Below are 18,256 nucleotides of genomic sequence, written 5' to 3' on the forward strand. Positions count from 1 at the left end.
GAACCTTGATAACTGTTATGAAGTAATTGAAGCAGGGTAACAAGGATAGTAAAAAGCCCTTTTGAGGAGTGATCTGTCGTGGAGGCAGTCATGTGGGGTCAGGTGTGGGAGTGTCCCCAGGAGGAGCAAGGGGAAGGGTGGAGTGCTGGGTGACCCAACACCACAATTTTGGGTGTTAAACTTGTACGTCCTGGGAAGCCATCTTTGCTCAGAAATCATTGCCATCAGTGTAGTTTATTGAAAACAAGCTACATTTGTAAGGTTCCCAACAGTAGCTGAAAGCCTGCTTTAGAAGATGAGCCATGAGAAAGTTCCTTCAGCTATTGCTTGCCTGTAACAGGACTGTGATATATATATGTTCCTCATTGTCCTGTGGATGGAGTAGTAGTCATGTAATTCTATCTAAAACGCCACCAAAGAAAAGAATTTAGTGTTAGTGCTACTTGCTAGGCAATGCTGAGAATCATTTATAATGGAACTCATTTTAGAATTCAGTAGTTTTTAGTACACACTCTGCTCCATGAATCCTATATTGTATATATTCCATACTTACTTTTTTAGTGGTCAGTTTTAATTAATTGCTGTTGTGAAAGCTTGTTCTTGGCACAGTATTTCATCAAGAGTCAACATGTATTTATTAGAGCAGCCACAGAACTGGGCTCTCCTTCAGTTGTAGCCCATTTTTACAGTTGAATACAACTGGGTATTTATAGAAATCAGAGTCTCTTATAAGGAAGCATTTGTTTTCACAGAGCAGCTTCTGTAGTAAGCAGAAAGTTTGCTGAAATGCAGTCTCAGTCTGTATTGCAGTGTCTAAACACCAAGTTAGACCTTATTTGGCTTTATTGACATGAAGTCAGGCCCGCTGAGGTGGCAGTAAGGAGAAGATTATTATCTCTTGGTTTGGGAGGGAGTGAGGATGTACCGAGCAACAAGGAAATGTAAGCTGGTCTGGTGAGCATGATTTCTAAAATGCCCCATGCGAATGTCCAGAATTTGTGAGTGTGACGAGGCGTCATTCCCGTAGTGTTATGTTGTATGGGTAGAATCCTGTGAGCTCTTAAAAGCAGAGTACGTTCTCTCGCTGGTGGCAGAAGAGGACATGAGAGATTGGAAGTAAGAATGGAATTGGACATGGGGAGGGATTGGTGGGGCGTGCAGGTGGCCCCCGACTTGGACAGTCTGCAAGAAACTGGATCCTGCTAACAATGAATGAATGCAAAGTGTTTTCTTCCCCAGAGCCTCCAGAAAGGAAGGGAGGCCCCGAGCAGAGGATCCCATTACACTGTGCACCAGATTATAAATCCGTGTAGTGTTAAGCCACTAAATTTATGGTAATCTGTTACACAGCAATAGAAACCTAAGACAGCTGGCAAATGCTGTCCTTGGAGAGGAAAGCTCTTTTATTTCGGGTGCTGTCACAGCTGTCATCTCTGAAGTCTCTGTGGGGACAGTGCAATATGCTCTCTTGATTTAGCCATCTTCTCCTCTAACTTATTTTGATATTTTGTATTTGTGTCAATACAGTAGTGTAATGACTTTCAAATTATTTTGACCATGATCCTTGGTAAGAAATAAGTTATTACATTGAAGCTCAGTTCACTCACAAACACAACTGAAAGATAAATTTCCTCCAAAAGACTTCATCCTTATGATGTCAGATGTGTGCTGACACCTTCTGTTTTATTTAATTTTTTAAAAATGTAGATTATGACTCACTAGATCAATTTCTTTACTGGTTTTCCCAGAGTTGGAAATCGTTACAGTTGGTTGTGCTTCTGTAGTTTTATTTTACTACTCCAACTTTTTTTTTCAATTTTTAAAAATGTTTTTTATTTATTTTTGAGAGACAGAGAGAGACAGTGTGAGCAGGGGAGGGTCACAGAGGGAGGGAGACACAGAATCTGAAGCAGGCTCCAGGCTCTCAGCTGTCAGCACAGAGCTCGACACGGGGCTTGAACCCATGAACTGTGAGATCATGACCTGAGCCAAAGTCGGACACTTAACCGACTGAGCCACCCAGGTGCGCCACATGTTATTCTTTTTTTAAAAAATCAATTTGTGGTTAGGAAGTACCTGTTGATGGTAAAAGTGGTGTCATGATTGGGAAGGGTCTCCACTGAAGTACTTGTTTCTCCTGCCCAGGGTCCCTGGTCTCCTTCCACTTTTCAGAGCAAACCACTGTTAGGAGCCTCGAAGTGTGCACCCTTTCCCTGATAAATGGTCTGCACAGGCCCATACACAGGGCCTGGCTCTACCCTCTGCCTGTTCCCTCCTTGTATCCAGGATAGGCTAACAGGCTTTCCCTTCCTTTAATGACCGCCTTTCTGTTGCTGTCCCAGCATGGACTCAGCTCTAAGCCCGCAGGCACTGAGGTTATGCCAGGCGATTGCTCCCACAAACAATGCTGAACCAACCTCTCTATGTGTGAGGATGGATTCCTGAAAGGAGAATTGCTGAGCGTGCATTTGTAATTTAGAGACTAATTGCCAGATTGCCATCTTGTGAAGTTCAGTGGCTTGCTTTCCCACTGGCGGTGTATAAGCATGGTGGTTTTCCCACACTTTTGCCAACACAGGTCGTGTGTGATTTAAAAAACAGACTTTTGTTGTTGATAGTATATCTTGTTGTAGTTTTAATTTGTATTTCTCACTGTAAGAGAGGGTAAGCATCTTTTTAGGTTTTAAGAGTCATCTGTACTTTCTTTCCCCATTTTTTCTGTTAAGTTTGAGGTCAGTTATAAATATGGGCCCTACTTGTCTCTTACCCTCTTATCCAGTCTTTCTTCAAGTTGCTCCTGGCTTAAAAGCAGATGAACCTAGAGGCTCCTGGGTGGCTCAGTCAGTTAAACGACAGACTTGATCTCGGCTCAGCTCACAGTCCCACGGTTGTGGGATTGAGTCCCAAGTTGGTCTCTGTGCCAACAGCAGATTCTCTCCCCATACCATGCCCCCCTCCCTTGGGATTTTCTCTCTCTCCCTCCCTCTTACTCTCCCTCTCTCTCTGCTGTTCTTCCACTCTCTCTGTCTCAAAAATAAGTAAAGAAACTTAAAACAAAAAAAGCAGGTGAACCCAGTGAGACCATTTCTTGTGGCCCTGTACCTCCTGTTGATGTAAATCAGAGGGTGAATTTACTTTTGTTAGGAGCTTGAGACCCTAGATGTTTATTTTTTTTTTAATGTTTTATTTATTTTTGATACAGAGCATGAGAGGGGGAGGGGCAGAGAGAGAAGGAGACACAGAACCGGAAGCAGGCTCCAGGCTCTGAGCTAGCTGTCAGCACAGAGCCTGATGCGGGGCTCAAACCCACGAATGTGAGATTTGACCTGAGCCAAAGCTGGAGGCTTAACCAACTGAGCCACCCAGGCACCCCGAGACCCTAGATATTTAAAAGAAGCTTTGCTGATAAAAGAAGGCCCAGCAGGGGGTTACAGTCTGAGAAGGAAGAGGAGGTGGCAGAGAGGGGGCTTGGGAAGTAACCTAGTGGAAGGAGCATAGGAAGGAAGAGAAGCAGAGGAGCCGGGAAGGTACAGCTGGTGTTTTGCAGAGAGAAAGTCCCTCTGATGTAAAATTGGTAAGTTCCTGCCATGGACTGAGAAATGTACTCGATGGGTTTATTATGATAGCCCTTTGAATGGCATGTAAGTTCTAGCAAAAGTAAGCAGGGGAAATGAAATGCCAACTTCCACCAAGGCTATATGGGAAGTTTTCTTTTGGTTGTTTCTGGCAGCCTTGATAAAATCATTTAAAACAGTGAGTTTGGGGTACCTGGGTGGCTCAGTTGGTTAAGCCTCTGACTTTAGCTCAGGTCATGATATCACAGTTTGTGAGTTTGAGCCCCACCTCGGGCTCTGTGCTGACAGCTAGCTCAGAGCCTGGAGCCTGCTTCCGGTTCTGTGTCTCCTTCTCTCTCTGCCCCTCCCCGACTTGTGCTCTGTCTGTCAAAAATAAATGTAAAATTTTTTTTTAATTTTAAAAATGAATAAAATAAAACAGTGCATTTTGATAGGGAAAGGCAACCACTGAGTAACTTGAGTAGTGCAAAACAAATTGTCCAAAATTGTCATTCCTAAGAAATAAAATCAACTGGGAGTGGGATCTCTGTGTAATCCAGAGGTTTATTTTGTATAATTGATTACGACATTTTAAGAAGAGGGGATTTTTATGAAAATTTTTTTGTTGTGAGGTTGCTTTACATTCTTTCTTTCTCCAAAATCTGTTTATTGGGATAGTTTCCCATTCATGTTGATTCAGAGTGCTTTTAAAAAGTGCTGCTTCCATCTGAAGGAGCGTCCTTCTGTGAGCCTCGATGTTCCTCCTGTGGGCTGGCACAGAATGGTGGAGCAGCCCACACACAACACCACTTAGCACGTGGCTCAACACGTGATTTTGTAGCACGCGGGGCACTTCACGTCCAGGAGGTAGGAGCTGGGGCTCTGCACCAGGCACTTCTTGTGCTTCCTCTTCTCTTGCAAGGGCGGATGCAGGAGGTCTTTTGCGAGGGGCATGTTCTCATGGGCAGGTCATCACTGCCGGGAAGCTGCCTTACATTCCTTTCCATGACCACAGAGTCTCTTGCTTGAGGACCAACAGAGAACTTCAGGAGCACAGGGCTTTAATTTTGTTGACACATAATTTTCTCATTATGAACATTTTCATGTACTTTTATCAACAACAGCCCTATGTGGTCTGATCCTGTGGAGGAGAAAGGGTGTTCTCCTTGTCCCTTAAGGTGAGTACTGTTGGTCCAGAGGCTCCCCCATGCCACCCGCCCGCTGCCTCAGGAAGAGTGAAAGAGCTGTCCAGTGCTCCGGTCCTCTGAGAGGGGACTGCCAGCCTCTTGATTTAACCTTGACTCCCCACGTTGGACCGTGGCACTGTATTTGAATTGTATCTGTAGGCTTCCTTTTGTCCTTGCTGTTGATGATTGGTTCAGTCTTTTAAATCCTCATTGGTAGGTTGACAGATTTTCCTCAGCTTGATACCAGGAACAAGTTAAGCTCTGTAAAGTTGTTGAGGCTACGCTTTGGTGACCGTTTTACATGTGGTCTGGTCCTGAGCTTCAACAAGTGCTCCTTGTTAGCTGGTAACAGCAGAGGCCTCTTGAGGAGCTCCGATAGCCCCACGATTCTTGCTAGATTTCTCTTGCTGGAGAAGGAGTCAGCCAGCATAAGGTATTTATTGATTTGTGTTTGTATAAAAACAGCAGTAAGTAGATTTTTAAAATTTCCTTGAAACATCATGATCTTATAAGAGAAAATTTTTCTTTGTAATTGGGAGACTTATTGAGGCTTGGACATTACCTGCTGAAAAGTGTCTCCGGATGTTTTTTTTGGGTTTGGAGAGGATGAAATGAGGAGAGGGACCCAGACAGAGCATGCTGAGCCTGCTCCTGTTTCCCAGATAAGCAGACTAGGATCTTGGGTCCACTGCCACCATCTTACAGGTGTGACACTCCGCTGTAAATCTGACATGACTGTGAGTCCCAAGGGTCCACGTGAGTCATGAAACTGGAGGGGAAGTGATCCCAGGTCCTGTTGTGTGTGCGGACTGTCTGGCTGCCTACTTGGTGCAGGCCTTGTTCTGCCCTGAGGCTCTTTGCCCCTGCCTCCAAGCTCTCCCCCACTGAGGGTGTGTAACGATGTGATCGCTACCCAGACTTCCCCTTTGGACATGGATCACGTGGAATTCAGAACAGGAATGAGAGGCCATTTTCTCTTGATTTCAGCTTCCTGTCTGAGACCCATCTCCTCCCAGGATGCTGAATACTTTCTACATTTAGTTAGAACATGTGGATTCTTTGGTGACAGAAGATGTGCTAGTTGAGTAACAGTGCATGATTTTAGCATACAGATGCAGTATGGTATCGTGTAACTTCTTGGACCAGGTTTCAGGCTGAGCTGGATTTGAAGTGATGTTTAAGTCTCATGCTGGGGAGCAGGAATAGTGGTCCATTGAAGCCCTCAGTCAGAGTGCCAGTCCTGGCTCTCTCCTGGTGGGTGCTTTTGTTGGAAACAGCAGCTGGGGAGAGCTTCTCGACAGCGGTGCTGCCTGTCTCAGTGGCTGGCCCATGATGGGCTCTGTATGTAACTTGAGTGCCAGGATGAGAGCTTGCCTGTGGAGGTCTCACTTAGCAAGAGTGGAGGCTGGGTCTCAGCAGGGAATTGTGGGTCAAAGTGGGGCTCCTCAACTCAAGGAACAGGAGGACTGCCGGCTAATTGAGAGTTCCCGGAGAAGGTAGGGGGTAACGTGGGCTTGCTCTTGGTAATGGACTCATAGTACTGTTTTCATGTGGCTGTTGAGGTTGTGTGGGGCACATGCTCACTCAGGCCAACTGTCTTAGGGAGGAACGCACTTATATGAATACACATGGTGCTCTGAGGGCTCTGGGGACACAGGAACCTGAGTCTAGAGAAGGCTGGGACAGCACAGAGGTTGTAAGAGGCTGGGGGACCCTTTAGCAGTGGCTCTGCTTCTTCCGCTCAGGTACACCCTTTATTTTTGTTCCTCTCCTTCCACTTCTCTTTTTACTGTGGTGCTTCCTCACCCTCCCAGAGCTCTTCTCTCACTTTGGCTTATTCACAACCCCTCAGGATTCCTGCTCTATGCCATGACTTTTTCCTATACATTCTTTCAAATTTAAATTTTCTTGATTATTGTTCTTAATTTCCAATCCCATGATTAGAACTCTTGGGAGCCATCTGTGCTCAGCCCCCTCCTGGGCCCTGATTGAGCTATGGATTGGTGGCTCTGTGGTTAGTCCGCCTCTTCTTTGTGTAAAGAGCTCTTGATAGGGCAACAAGGCTTCATGGACCCAGTGTGAGGGGAGTAGTAGAGAGCACTCACAGCCTGCTACCCTTGATTATCCCCAGAGCCAGGTTAGGGAGTGTCAGGTGGGGAAGGTAGGCACTGCCAGGGATGGAGCCTCACATTGCTTATGCATTTGATATACCATCTAGTGCTTGGTTCTTCCCTCCCTTCCTCTTCTCCACCCTCCATGTCCAGCCTGGGGCTTGAACTCACAACCCTGAGATCAAAGTCACATGCTCTACTTACTGAGCTAGCCAGGCGCCCCTCTGTTTAGTACTTGGTTTCTTGACTTGTATATGAACTAAGTAAATTTAGATGCTCAGGAAATAAAGGACCACTGAATCTGCAGGAGATTGGTATTACCACTCTGGAGTCTCAGATATTTCTTGGCTACACTTTGACGCACATATAAGAAAAGAGTGCTGTTTGATTTGTTTGGTCTCAGCTCATAGGGACCTAATGGATGTTTTTCACCAAACAGTAGGAAAAGGCAGATGTTCTTAGATTGTCTGCCTAGTGCTATTCAGAAGGGGATCGTGTTCACCATCCCCTTTGCTCCTTCCTCTGAAACTGACTGGAGGTGTGTCGTTGCAGGCTGGGGGTTCTTCGTTGGCGTCGGCTCCGGTGTCCGCCTTCTCTCGCACTTCTGTCACACCATCCAATCAGGACATCTGCAGGTAACGCTCTGCTTCAGATGTTGCCGTGGTTCACGTGACATCCCAGAAATAACCACTAGTGCCTGTAGGTTTCTTGATTTTCCATTTGCTTGGTCAGTATGCCTTTGCTCTAAACAGCTGGCCCAATTTTATGTGCTGTTCGCTCACCAAGTTACTACATGAGTCTCATTTCTTCACTTTGATGTCTATTCTCTTTTAAGATTGTTTTTACTTTCTGTGCTTTTATTCCACTGTTCTCTGCATGCAGTTCCAGTGCAGTGTGTTCTGAGTGTTGTCACCAAAGTCCCGTGCAGTCTGCCGTTGTCTTGAAAGCTCCTCAATGCCAGAGTTCTCTGACACAAGGGCTCACTGTGACAGTTGTCTGTAAGGACACATTGTCAAAGAGAAACTCCTGTGGTTCAGAACGGACCCAGGCCTTGAAGCCTGCTGACAATACCAAAGCCAGAAGAACACTAAAGTTCTCAAAATCCCTAAACGATGTGGGTGAGAAGGCGCAGGATACTTTGGAAAGTTTTGACTATGTGGAAAGAACTTGCTCTGAAGGGAAATTGATACTCCCTCAAGATCCAGGTCTCAGAATTAACAGGTTCCATCAGAAGGAAAAAAGAGCGCTGCATCGCAAACCTTTTGGCAATTCCAAACATTCTTGTGTTTCATCCCTTTCTGCCAATCATTCGGCTGCCTCAGAGTTGGAAGCTGGCAAGGGGGGCGTGCACGTCCCTCTTCTGGAAGAGAGAGCGGATGGTGAAGCTGTGTCTAGGAGCCGGCGACTGCTCCGGTACCTGTTCTCGCTCTCGCACGGCTCGAGCGCCAGCAGCCTGCACAGGTTCCATGAGCTGGAGGGCCGCGCTGCACCCCTGCACGCCGCCAAATCCTCCAGCGGTCTGGCAGGCAGCATGGCCTTCTACTCCGATGAAATGGGAGACGACGATGTGTTTGAGGACAGCACGTCTGCAAAGTGGAAGAGCAAGGTCCTGCGGGCACCCCTCTGTTCAGTGGAGAAGGACAGTGACCTGGATTGTCCTTCTCCTCCCTCTGAGAAATGCCCCCCCATATCTCCTGTGTCCACGTCAGGGGATGCCTGCAGGTTGGTTTGCCAAGAACCATCATTCTGGCCGTCTCTGCCCCCCATACCTCTGTGGCCTCATCTTGCTTTAATATGTGAAGTTTCAGGAAAATGAAGTAATGGGTGGTTATAGACAACTGTGGGTTAATAGTTTTCTCCAGAAGAATGGAGTATTGATACCAATAGCAAAATTGATACTAATTTTTATGACATAGGTCCCAAGATAGTTTCACAGATGATAAAGGGGAAGAAGCTACACATATTAAAGGCCAAGCTGACTCTTCTCAACCAAAACTAAGTACACTTTGCATAAGGATATTGCAAGAAGGAAAAATAGTATCTCCAGTTTTCCAGCTTGATGACCTAGACTTTAAGCATTGGCCGCCCCTCCCAGCCTCGTTTTTACCTTTTGTTCCACTTGCAACACAGTGTGCATGGGAGGAGGCCGTTCCCCAGCAGCGTCTTCCTTCCTTCTTTTTAACCTGGCTGCAGCCACCTCTGCCCAGGTCCTCTCTCCACTTCTACCCTATGTCTTCTCATGTGCAGCATCCTTGTCCAGCCGCCAGAATCTTTCAGAATTTGCTTTTTGTTGCCAGGCTCACGCTTTCCCCATTCCAGCCTTTCCCTAGGTGCCCCTCCGCCAGGCCAGCTGGTACATTTCTAACAGTTGCCTCTGAAATCCCACTCACAGAAACAAAGAGCAGGGAGCCCGGCCAGGGCCAGGACCTGGCTCGCTTCCAGCCAGGTGTCCCTACCTGCTCTCCAGCTGCTGGAAAAGACCCTTCTGTTTCTCAAAAGTCTAAGTTCCTTGAGGTTAGTAGCTACATCCTCTTGTACGCACCCTTACAAGTCACGAATGATTTAAAATTCTCATTTCCTCAAGAAAGAAATAAAATTGCAGCCCCTTATAATGGGTTTTTGGGGTCCAAGAGAGGTTCTGTGTTTTCTCTCTGATAGAGGACGGAGATGTGTAGTTGTGTGTGAAGGTGAAATTCATGATTATAGCTAAAAGGCACATTTATCATCTGTTTAAGGCACCGGTACTTTTGGAAGGTAGAGTGCTGGTTTGGTTTTACAAAGAAATTTCCCCCTCATTACTTTAGCGTGTTCTGAAAGATGCTTCCATGTTGCCTTAAATTCATCTTTTAGTGAAATCCTTAAGTCTTACCAAAAATGACTGCTCTGTCATTTCTTATATCATTTTTTCCTCTCTGATGCCAAATGCCATCCAGACTTTCCATGTTGGTGCGGTAAGCTAGAAGTTCTTAGCTTGTAGTAATCATTCTCATCTGTGTTTGTGTGTTTTTGTGCGCGTAGTCATTTCTGTGATGTTTGTCGCTGAATGTTTTCTTTGGGGGGATTGGCCTTCCCCCGAAGCATCCTCTTCCCCTGTCCTGTGGCCCTCCTGGTAATGACTGCCTTCCCTTTTGCCACAGGATCTGCCACTGTGAAGGGGATGACGAGAGCCCTCTGATCACCCCCTGCCGCTGCACAGGGAGCCTCCACTTCGTGCACCAGACCTGCCTGCAACAGTGGATCAAGAGTTCCGACACGCGCTGCTGTGAGCTCTGCAAGTACGAGTTCATCATGGAGGTCAAGCTGAAGCCTTTGAGAAAAGTACGTGCGAGGACACGTTCAACGTGCGAGGACACGTTGCTGAAACGAGGGCCCCTCAGAGAGTTAGCACCTTGGGCTGGATGAAGCCGTAGCTTGCTTGTGTTCATTTCTGTAAGAAGTGGGGGCTCTGCATACATTCCTGCCACAGAGGTCATCGTTTCTGTTTCTGATTTCCTGCTCCCCCTCTTCTCGGGAAGAAGCTCTTTCTGGCCATTCAGTCCTAATGTGTTTGTCCGTCAGACTAAGACTGCTTGCTTGTCTGTGTCAGTCATTTGGCCCCTGACCACAGACTGTGACATCTTAGCAGTTAACTTGGTACAGATTAACTGTTTGTATCTTGCCTCTGAGTAGGACTGTATATCAGTCATTGATTAGTATCTCTCCCCGACACAGAGTACAGAGTGACATAGTAAATTTATTTGCATATACTGTGATACATGTTCGCTAGTTGGTAGGGTGAGTGTAGGGGGGAAAAGAAAGGAACCACAGGCCTTACATGAAACGCACCTCTCTTCAGGCCCCAGGTCGCCGCCTTCTCTGAGTGAGTCTAGTGTGACAAGTGCCATCTGTGTAAATGGTTTTCAGGGTGTCTCTCTGTATACCCAGCATACAAGGTTTCCTTTGGAAGAAGAAAAGACTTGTTTTTATCTCAAATAATTCAAGGAGAATCACGTAATCAACTCAAAACACTGCCGGCCAAGTGAATGCAGATTAAGTCAGGCAGAGTGGGTCCCGACAGTTAAGGAGGAAGTATTGGTTGTGGCCTGGAGCACTGGGGGAGGGCAGTGCTGGTAGCGTCCCAGAATGGTTGGCTGTTGACGCCGTTCTGGAAGGAGCAGTAGGGTTTGGAGTACAGCGAAAGGAGTTTAGAGAGGTCACGTTGTCTGTGAAGGAAAGCGTACACCAAAAAGGTGAGGGTGAGCATTTCAGGGCCGTGTGAAAGGCTTGAACTGAGGGTGTCTTGGGAAATAGCAGGAAATCAGGGAGCAGGGGAGCATTTTAGGAAGGAAGCCAAATGAAGAGACAGTAAAACACCACAGCAGAAAGCCATCTGGATGTTGGAGAAGACAGATGCAAACTATTTGAAAAATGTTTTGCTCCATAAAAATAATATAATTTATTGGATACCTCCTCTGTGCTGGCCTCTCAATGAGACTTGTAGCACTTTGGCCAATATAGATAAGCTAGGAGGCTCTACTTGCATCTTATCCTATATAGAATCATCTGGAAAGAGGCTATGGCTAGGGCTGGCCAAGGATATGCAGAGTGTTTATGCTTTGTTCTTTTTCTCTACCCTTATATGTTTTCTTCTGATTCGGAAAGCAGTAAATGAAAAAGAAAATCTGGCTATTTGGAGCAAATTAATGAGCTCCTAGAGGAGATGGGACTGGCAGAGCCTGCTTATACCAGGAACTCTTAGCATCGATTTCAAGCTGTTGCTGCCAAAGTAGCAAAGGATCAAAGAGTGAGCGCCTTCCGCCATCACCGTCACGATGTAGTGTGACCATCTGCTAGTGTGTTGTGGCGTCATCAACCCTCTTCCCCTCGCCCATGCCAGTCAGCAAGGCAGGGGGGTCTCATGTGTGCCACCTGGGTCTGGGGCCAGCAGGACCTGTTTTCATCAGGACCAAAACCTGGAGTCCTTTAGCTAGCCATTAGATGTCTGCCTGCAAGAATAGGCAGACAAAAGGATTGATTGCTGGTTGTGGCTCATAGCTCATCTTGATCCCAGCTTCTTTTCATTGCATAAAAAGTTGGCTGTCGACAGAACACCAGTGCCTGGTACCTGGTTGAAGCCAAGTGGTTTAAAGAGAATGACTTTTAGTGTTTGGGGAAATTCATCTAGTTTGGGGAAGTGTGGGGAGCCAGTCTTACCCCATCTACAATGCTGTCACCTTCATTGTGGCCATTTACACTTGGGGGCCTATACCTCATGCTCTGTGTGTTGTCTTTCCAGTGGGAAAAGTTGCAGATGACAGCCAGCGAGCGCAGGAAGATCATGTGCTCAGTGACGTTTCATGTCATCGCCATCACCTGTGTGGTCTGGTCCTTGTACGTGCTCATCGACCGCACCACTGAGGAGATCAAACATGGACAGGCAACAGGTATGTGCTCAGAGTGCCCGGTGAGCTCAGGACAGAGATCCTGGGTAACGCACCAGGGGCATAGGATTGGAGTGTTACTCCAGATTGGTTTTTAAGTCAGACTACAAATGTCTGGGTTTCTGGAGTGGGGGGCATCAACTATGAAGTACCGAGCATCCTTTCTGGATGTTTCCCTTGCTGTGGTGAGTAGTTTTAAAAAACCCAGTCAGAGGAGATCCAATCAGGGAGAGAGAGAATCCTGCAGACTATTTCCTGGAAGAGCACCAGGATCAGAGAGAGTGGACACTGTCTGCCACCCAAGCTTTGATGAAGCAGGATTTGATGAGTGAAGAATCCTTTGGTTATGGGAAGGTCAGAAATTGTGTTTTATTTACTTCAGATCTTAAATTAGGTCTGCTGATAGACTAACTGGGTTTTTCCCCTTCCAGGAATTCTAGAGTGGCCCTTTTGGACTAAATTGGTGGTTGTGGCCATCGGGTTTACTGGCGGACTTCTTTTTATGTACGTTCAGTGCAAAGTGTATGTACAATTATGGAAGAGACTCAAGGCTTATAACAGAGTAATCTATGTTCAAAACTGTCCAGAGACAAGCAAAACAAATATTTTTGAAAAATCTGCACTAACAGAGCCCAACTTTGAAAATAAAGATGGACCTGGAACCTGTCATTCCGACACAAACTCTTCTTGTTGGACAGAACCTGAAGACACGGGAACCGAAATCGTTCACGTCTGATTTTGTGGAGGGTGTAGCTTTCCTGGACATCGATGAACAGCTGAAGGAAATTGTTTACTGCCAATTGTGTACCTTTTCTTATGTCCTTTAATAGCATAGACCAGGCAGGTGACTGTTTTTAATGGCTTCTCTTTTTCTAAACCCTCCTTAGTGAATCTCCTGGAAGGCCCTCACATTGGCCGTGCACGGCGGGGCCCCACCTCCGCTAGCACTTCCACGGGAAGGGAGGTCCCCATGACCCTGTGATGGGGAGCTGACTGGGTTCTGGCCCACGAAGCCTTGAACAGTGAGAATGAAACGCCACACCTGAGGGAAGAGCAGGAGGCGGGTGGCACCGGGCCTTGGCGCCCCGCCTGACCCAGGGAGCGGCGTGTGTGGGGGTGTCTGTAGTCTGGCCCAGGGACTCCCTCCTCGCCGAGGAGAGCCTGAGGAGATGAGCTCCCCCTGCCGATGCTGCCGCTGACGTTTACCCCGAGCGGACGGGCAGTGGTGCTCTGTGCATGGTGGGGCGTCATTCACCAAGCAAACAGCACTTTACAAAGAGAGAATCTTTATTTTGTAGTGTGTGTGTCCAGTGCGATCGGCGTTTAAAAGAACGTCTCATTTAGAAGCCTTCCCTTCATGACCCTGGTTATCTAGCTCTTTTACGTTATTATGGATCTAAGACCCTTTTTGCCTTATATATTCTAAGAAACGTGACATCTGCTCTGTGTCCATAAAAGGAACTTGTGGCTACAAAGGCAGGATAAACAGGCCTGAGGCTTTTTCCTAATGTTTCATGGGAATTAATGGACGCCAGATGGCAATTTGAGCGTAATTCCTGTGGTTTCAGGCTTATTCTATGACAAGTGTTTATGTCATAGGCTGCCCCAAACATTTTTTTGTCAACACTGAAAAAGGTTTTGTGAGATCTAAACAAAAGGAAGGAAGGAAGGAATTAGAACAAAACTGAATGTTTAAAAATGATTCTTTATGGATAAACCTCTCCAGTTTGTGCTGGCTTCCCACTGAAAGAGTGAGTGCACACTGCCCTGGTCTGGGGCATGCTCACTGCAGGCGCTCCGGGGCGCCGGCCACCTTGGACAGCTTCTCCCGGGAGGCTCTGTGGATCACTGCCCAGGGCAGAGTGACAGACAGACTGGCACTGGGACAAAGGCCAGGAGTGAGTAGCAAACTGCCGTGGCCCTACTGTGTCACTGCCCCCAGCCACACCTGCACCCAATTTATCGCCTTAACTGGACTGGACAGAGAGGATTACAGAGAGGCCCTGTAATCAGTTCGTTCTGTCATCAGGGATTATCTCCTGTACCATTTTCATAAGACAAAACCAAAATCACTACCATCAAATGGCCTTTGTCGCTTTAAAAAGTCTGCTTAAAATTCTGTTTTTAAAAACCAGTTTCTCTGCACCAGGTAAATGAGTCATCTCCAGAAAAATAGGCCAAGAGGGTCTGCATGTGACATGAGCATGCCCATACTGGCATCTGCAGAGCCTCCTGTAAGGGGAAGGTGGCTTTCGGGGTGGGTGGGGGTCCTGCCCTCAGTCCTCTCAGCGTTAGGTGTCCCACCTGTCCTGTGAAGAGGATGAAGCAAACAAGATGATCCTTTGCCTTCCAGAGTGGAAGTGCTGTGGTTAGTTTTGAAAGCCAGGAGGAGGCCGAAGTGTGTCGAAGGGCGTGTGGTAGCAGGCTTTGCCCTGCCGCCTCCTCCCATCCAGTCTGACTCATCAGGATCACGGGTCCCGGGCTCAGAGCTGCTGTGCCGTGGCCTTCCTCTGGCTGGGCAGGCACTGTCCAGCCATGGCCAACCCCTGAAAATAGGTCAGCCTGCTCGCGCTTGTGCTCTCTCTGTCTCTGTCTCTGTCTCTGTCTCTCTCTGTCTCTCTCTCTGTCTCCCAGGCCACATCCACTCTGCACCTATGTTCACTGTGCCCCAAAGTGCAATTACCTATACCCCTTCTCAGCCTGGGGACTCCAGGCAGCTACACACTGTCCACTCAGGGGAGCTGAGTTTTGGTCAGCCCTGCCTCTGCCCCTTAGAAACTGCCCAGGCAAGGCCTCTTGTCCCCGCCATCTTTTTAAAGCGGATGAGTAGTCTTGTGAAGACTGGGATAGATCTTTAAGTGAGAGTCCTTCCCCCTCCTTTGATGAAGCCCCTTATGCTGAAGCTGAAAGTCATTGAGACTTCCCGCAGATAGAAAAGTGTGCTTTAGGTAGGGATTGCGGCTGGGCTGCCCACCCATCGTGGCTGGCACCCCATAGGGCAAGGTGCCTTTATAACCATGACTGCTGTGTTGTTCCCACGCCTGACTGGGCTCTCATGCGAAACCCTTACTTCTTTTCAGGAAGGACTAACACCATCTCATCACCTCCACTAAGCTCCTAAAAGCCTTCTGCCTGGGGACAGTCCATCCTGTGTCCTTCTTTCCTATCCTGGAATGGCACACAGATGCCCCCTTGCCTTTCTCTTTTCTTGTAGGTTCTAGTTGAGCTCCTGTGACCCCCCTTCTGAGTCCCAGCTGTAATCCCCACAGAGACTGAACTGGGAAGCCAGAAGCCCTGGGAAGGTGGTGCTGTGCTGCCATCTAGTGGAGGAAGCAGGTCCGCCAGGTGGACCTTTAATCCACATCAGCTTGCCCTCTAGTTTGTTCTTTGGGGGTTATGTATTCCCCAAGTTCCCCCCATTCCGCACTTGGCTTTGTGTGAGGATGGCCCTTGGGTGAACCAGAAATGAGGGATGAGCCTGTGGGTTTCAGGGCCAGGAGGGCTGGTACTTGGCGTCCTGTCAAGGGGGGGGAGGGAAGTGTGGCCTTAGGGGTGTTGCCAGCTAGCCCTCTCTGATTTGGCCTCTGCTTCCCCAAAAGTTGCAGTATGGCTCCAGGGCTTCTGACTTTGGCCGCCAGCAGTAGTTTGATTTTAAGAATTTTAAGCTGATTTTAAGAATTCCTGGAAACTTTAAAAAGATTTCATCCTGCTCCAGCCCTCTATTGTCTCTTCCTTTTTCTGCCTCCTTCCACTGTTTTCAGTCTTACGGGTCAAGTTTTCAGCCTTGCCGGTCCCCTCGGTGGCTCCAGAGGTGCAGCCCCCAGGCAGCGGGCCAGTGCGAGAGCCGTAGGCAGGGCTGCACAGTTAGGGCTGCTTCTGCTTCTGCTGTCTGCTGGGCGGGCCACAAGGCTGGCCCAGGCCTGCCAACAGCAGGGCTAAGACCCACGATGCTGTGCATTTGGCCTGATGCAAAGACACTCTTTGAATACTTTCCCTTTTGGATCTGTTTTAAAACATGCAGCTTCCCTCTCCAGCCCAAGGAAAGACGGAAACATAGGGAAATAAAAGCATTTATCTTTATTTTGGGAGTAATTAAGTTGTGCAGCTATTCATGTATTTAGATGCAATGTTTATAGAAAGCTGATTGTTAATAAAAACCAAATTTACACTGGCATGTGTGGTGTAGTTTCTAAAAGGCACTTCACATTTGAAGATTTTCTTAACTTGGAAACTTTCTAGTTCTCTAAATGTCTGGTTTTGTATCCTTTTGTGTATGTTCACTGTTTCTCAGTATTACCACTTGAATAATTCTTGGGGGGGTTGTGTTATATACGGGGTGTCTAATTGCAGCAATAAAGCATCTCTTTAAAAAGGTGTTTTGCCATGAAAGTATTTTCCTGCAAAAAGGCTGGGAACATTGGCAGGCATTTCAGTGGTCCTGATCCCCTTTCCACAGTCCTCTAAATCGCAGGTTAGAGAGGAAAATCAGGCAAACCCTGGAGGTATCTGTTTTCCCTCAGCCTGTCCCTGCAGGTGGGGGGGAGAGTCCCGCCCGCACTGGTGGGTGCATTCAGAGGCGTGTGCAAACCTGGGAGTGAAGACTGAAGGCGCTCACACAGGTGTGCTTCCTCCAAACATCCAAGCTCTACTTGGCTCCATTCCCCGTGAGAACCCAGATTCAAGTTCAGCATGTGTAGGCTAATGGGACCATGGGAACAGTTGACTATTGCCTAACTGGCCTCATCTGTTGAAACATTTCCTGAAGGACAGCCTGGCTGAGAAAGGGGACCAGGGAGGGCCAGCAGGATCTCCCGCAACAGTTCAGCCCGGCTGCATCTCCCAGCTTCCAGCGGGGCTTCCTGTGTTGCGGTGCTGTGGATCCTGCGGTCTGGAGACCACAAACTGCCCCCAGGGCTGTCAGCACTGAGGGCCGGCGCCTGCCTTTACCTGTGTGCATGGGGCGAAAACAGGCCAGGATTGCCCTGTATATACCCTAGGTGAGCCCAGAGAATTCGTCCACCAGCCAGGTCTCCCACCAGGAGACTTGGGAGCTAAGCAGGAAGGTATTTTGCCAAGTGTCCTCGCCAGTTTTCTGGAGCTGAGGCTTCTGGAGGAGGACGGACCACAGAACCACTGAACAGGTATGTGCTTGTGGGAGAGGGCGGCAGCCAAGGGCTGAGCTGGAGCGGACTCTTGGCAGGAGTGGTGAAGAGGGTGGAGCTGGAAGAAGAATGTGCTTTCGTGAGAATGTGAGGTGGGGGGCACTGCCTGTGGGGAGCCTCTGCTTGGGGATCCACTGAATTTGAGGAGTTTCGTTGCGGAGAGGCCAAATGGGGCCTGGTTGCACACAGGCTTGACAATGGTGTCCCCAGGCCTTTCTGCCCTGTAACACCAGTCACAAAGTGATGGGGTGAGGGGTTGCTGCAGGCGCACTTCCAGGGAGCACTTTGATTCTCTGGCCAAACCCCTTGCAGGCCAGCCTCTTGTTATGTAAATAAACTTACAGAGGTACAGCCCTGCCCATTAGTTTACATATTGAAAGATTTCCTGTTCCTCATTAGTAGGGATATCAGGCTGATGGGAGTAGGTAGGAGCCATCACCCTTGGTGCTAAAACAACTTCCCAGATGACCAGGGGTGGCTGACCTCTCTTTGGAAAGATGTCTAATGTTTCAAGGCAGGGGTAGGGGAGAGGGGAAGGCGTACAGCAATCAAAGCTGTTGTCATGGTAAAAAAACAAAAACCAAACCAGAATAGAAAATCAAACCCAGCCCAGGAAGCACTGGGTCCCTGGAAGGCAAGGACATACTTTTTACATATCTGAAATACATAGGAAACGCATGTTGCTTACTGCAATCATCACCTCACATCTTGCCTTTTTCATCTAACAGCTGGATCTGGGCAGAGATGTTTAGGTTGCTTACTTGACTTCTGATATTAGAAACAAAGCTGAAATCCACATCCATGACATTTATTTTTATACAC

General features: G+C 47.8%; 1 protein-coding gene and 1 pseudogene across 2 annotated transcripts in view; one reads left to right on the top strand and one right to left on the bottom strand.

The window, feature by feature from the left end:
- Positions 1-16,646, top strand: part of MARCHF8 (membrane associated ring-CH-type finger 8) — a 116,517-nt gene extending 99,871 nt beyond the window's left edge. Inside the window, exons 4-8 of one of the 2 annotated variants that reach the window (XM_029932145.1) lie at positions 7,405-7,487; positions 7,735-8,574; positions 9,990-10,170; positions 12,128-12,275; positions 12,704-16,646. In XM_029932145.1, the coding sequence (XP_029788005.1) occupies positions 7,405-7,487; positions 7,735-8,574; positions 9,990-10,170; positions 12,128-12,275; positions 12,704-13,008 (1,557 nt within the window). In that variant the 3' untranslated portion in view covers positions 13,009-16,646. The remainder of the gene's footprint in view (positions 1-7,404; positions 7,488-7,734; positions 8,575-9,989; positions 10,171-12,127; positions 12,276-12,703) is intronic. The other variant, XM_029932144.1, reaches the window with a different exon arrangement.
- LOC115285644 lies at positions 4,162-4,514 on the bottom strand (annotated as a pseudogene).
- Positions 16,647-18,256: the final 1,610 nt, after the last annotated feature.

The sequence above is a fragment of the Suricata suricatta genome, chromosome 2, assembly GCF_006229205.1.
Source record: "Suricata suricatta isolate VVHF042 chromosome 2, meerkat_22Aug2017_6uvM2_HiC, whole genome shotgun sequence".
Classification (NCBI taxonomy): Eukaryota; Metazoa; Chordata; class Mammalia; order Carnivora; family Herpestidae; genus Suricata; species Suricata suricatta.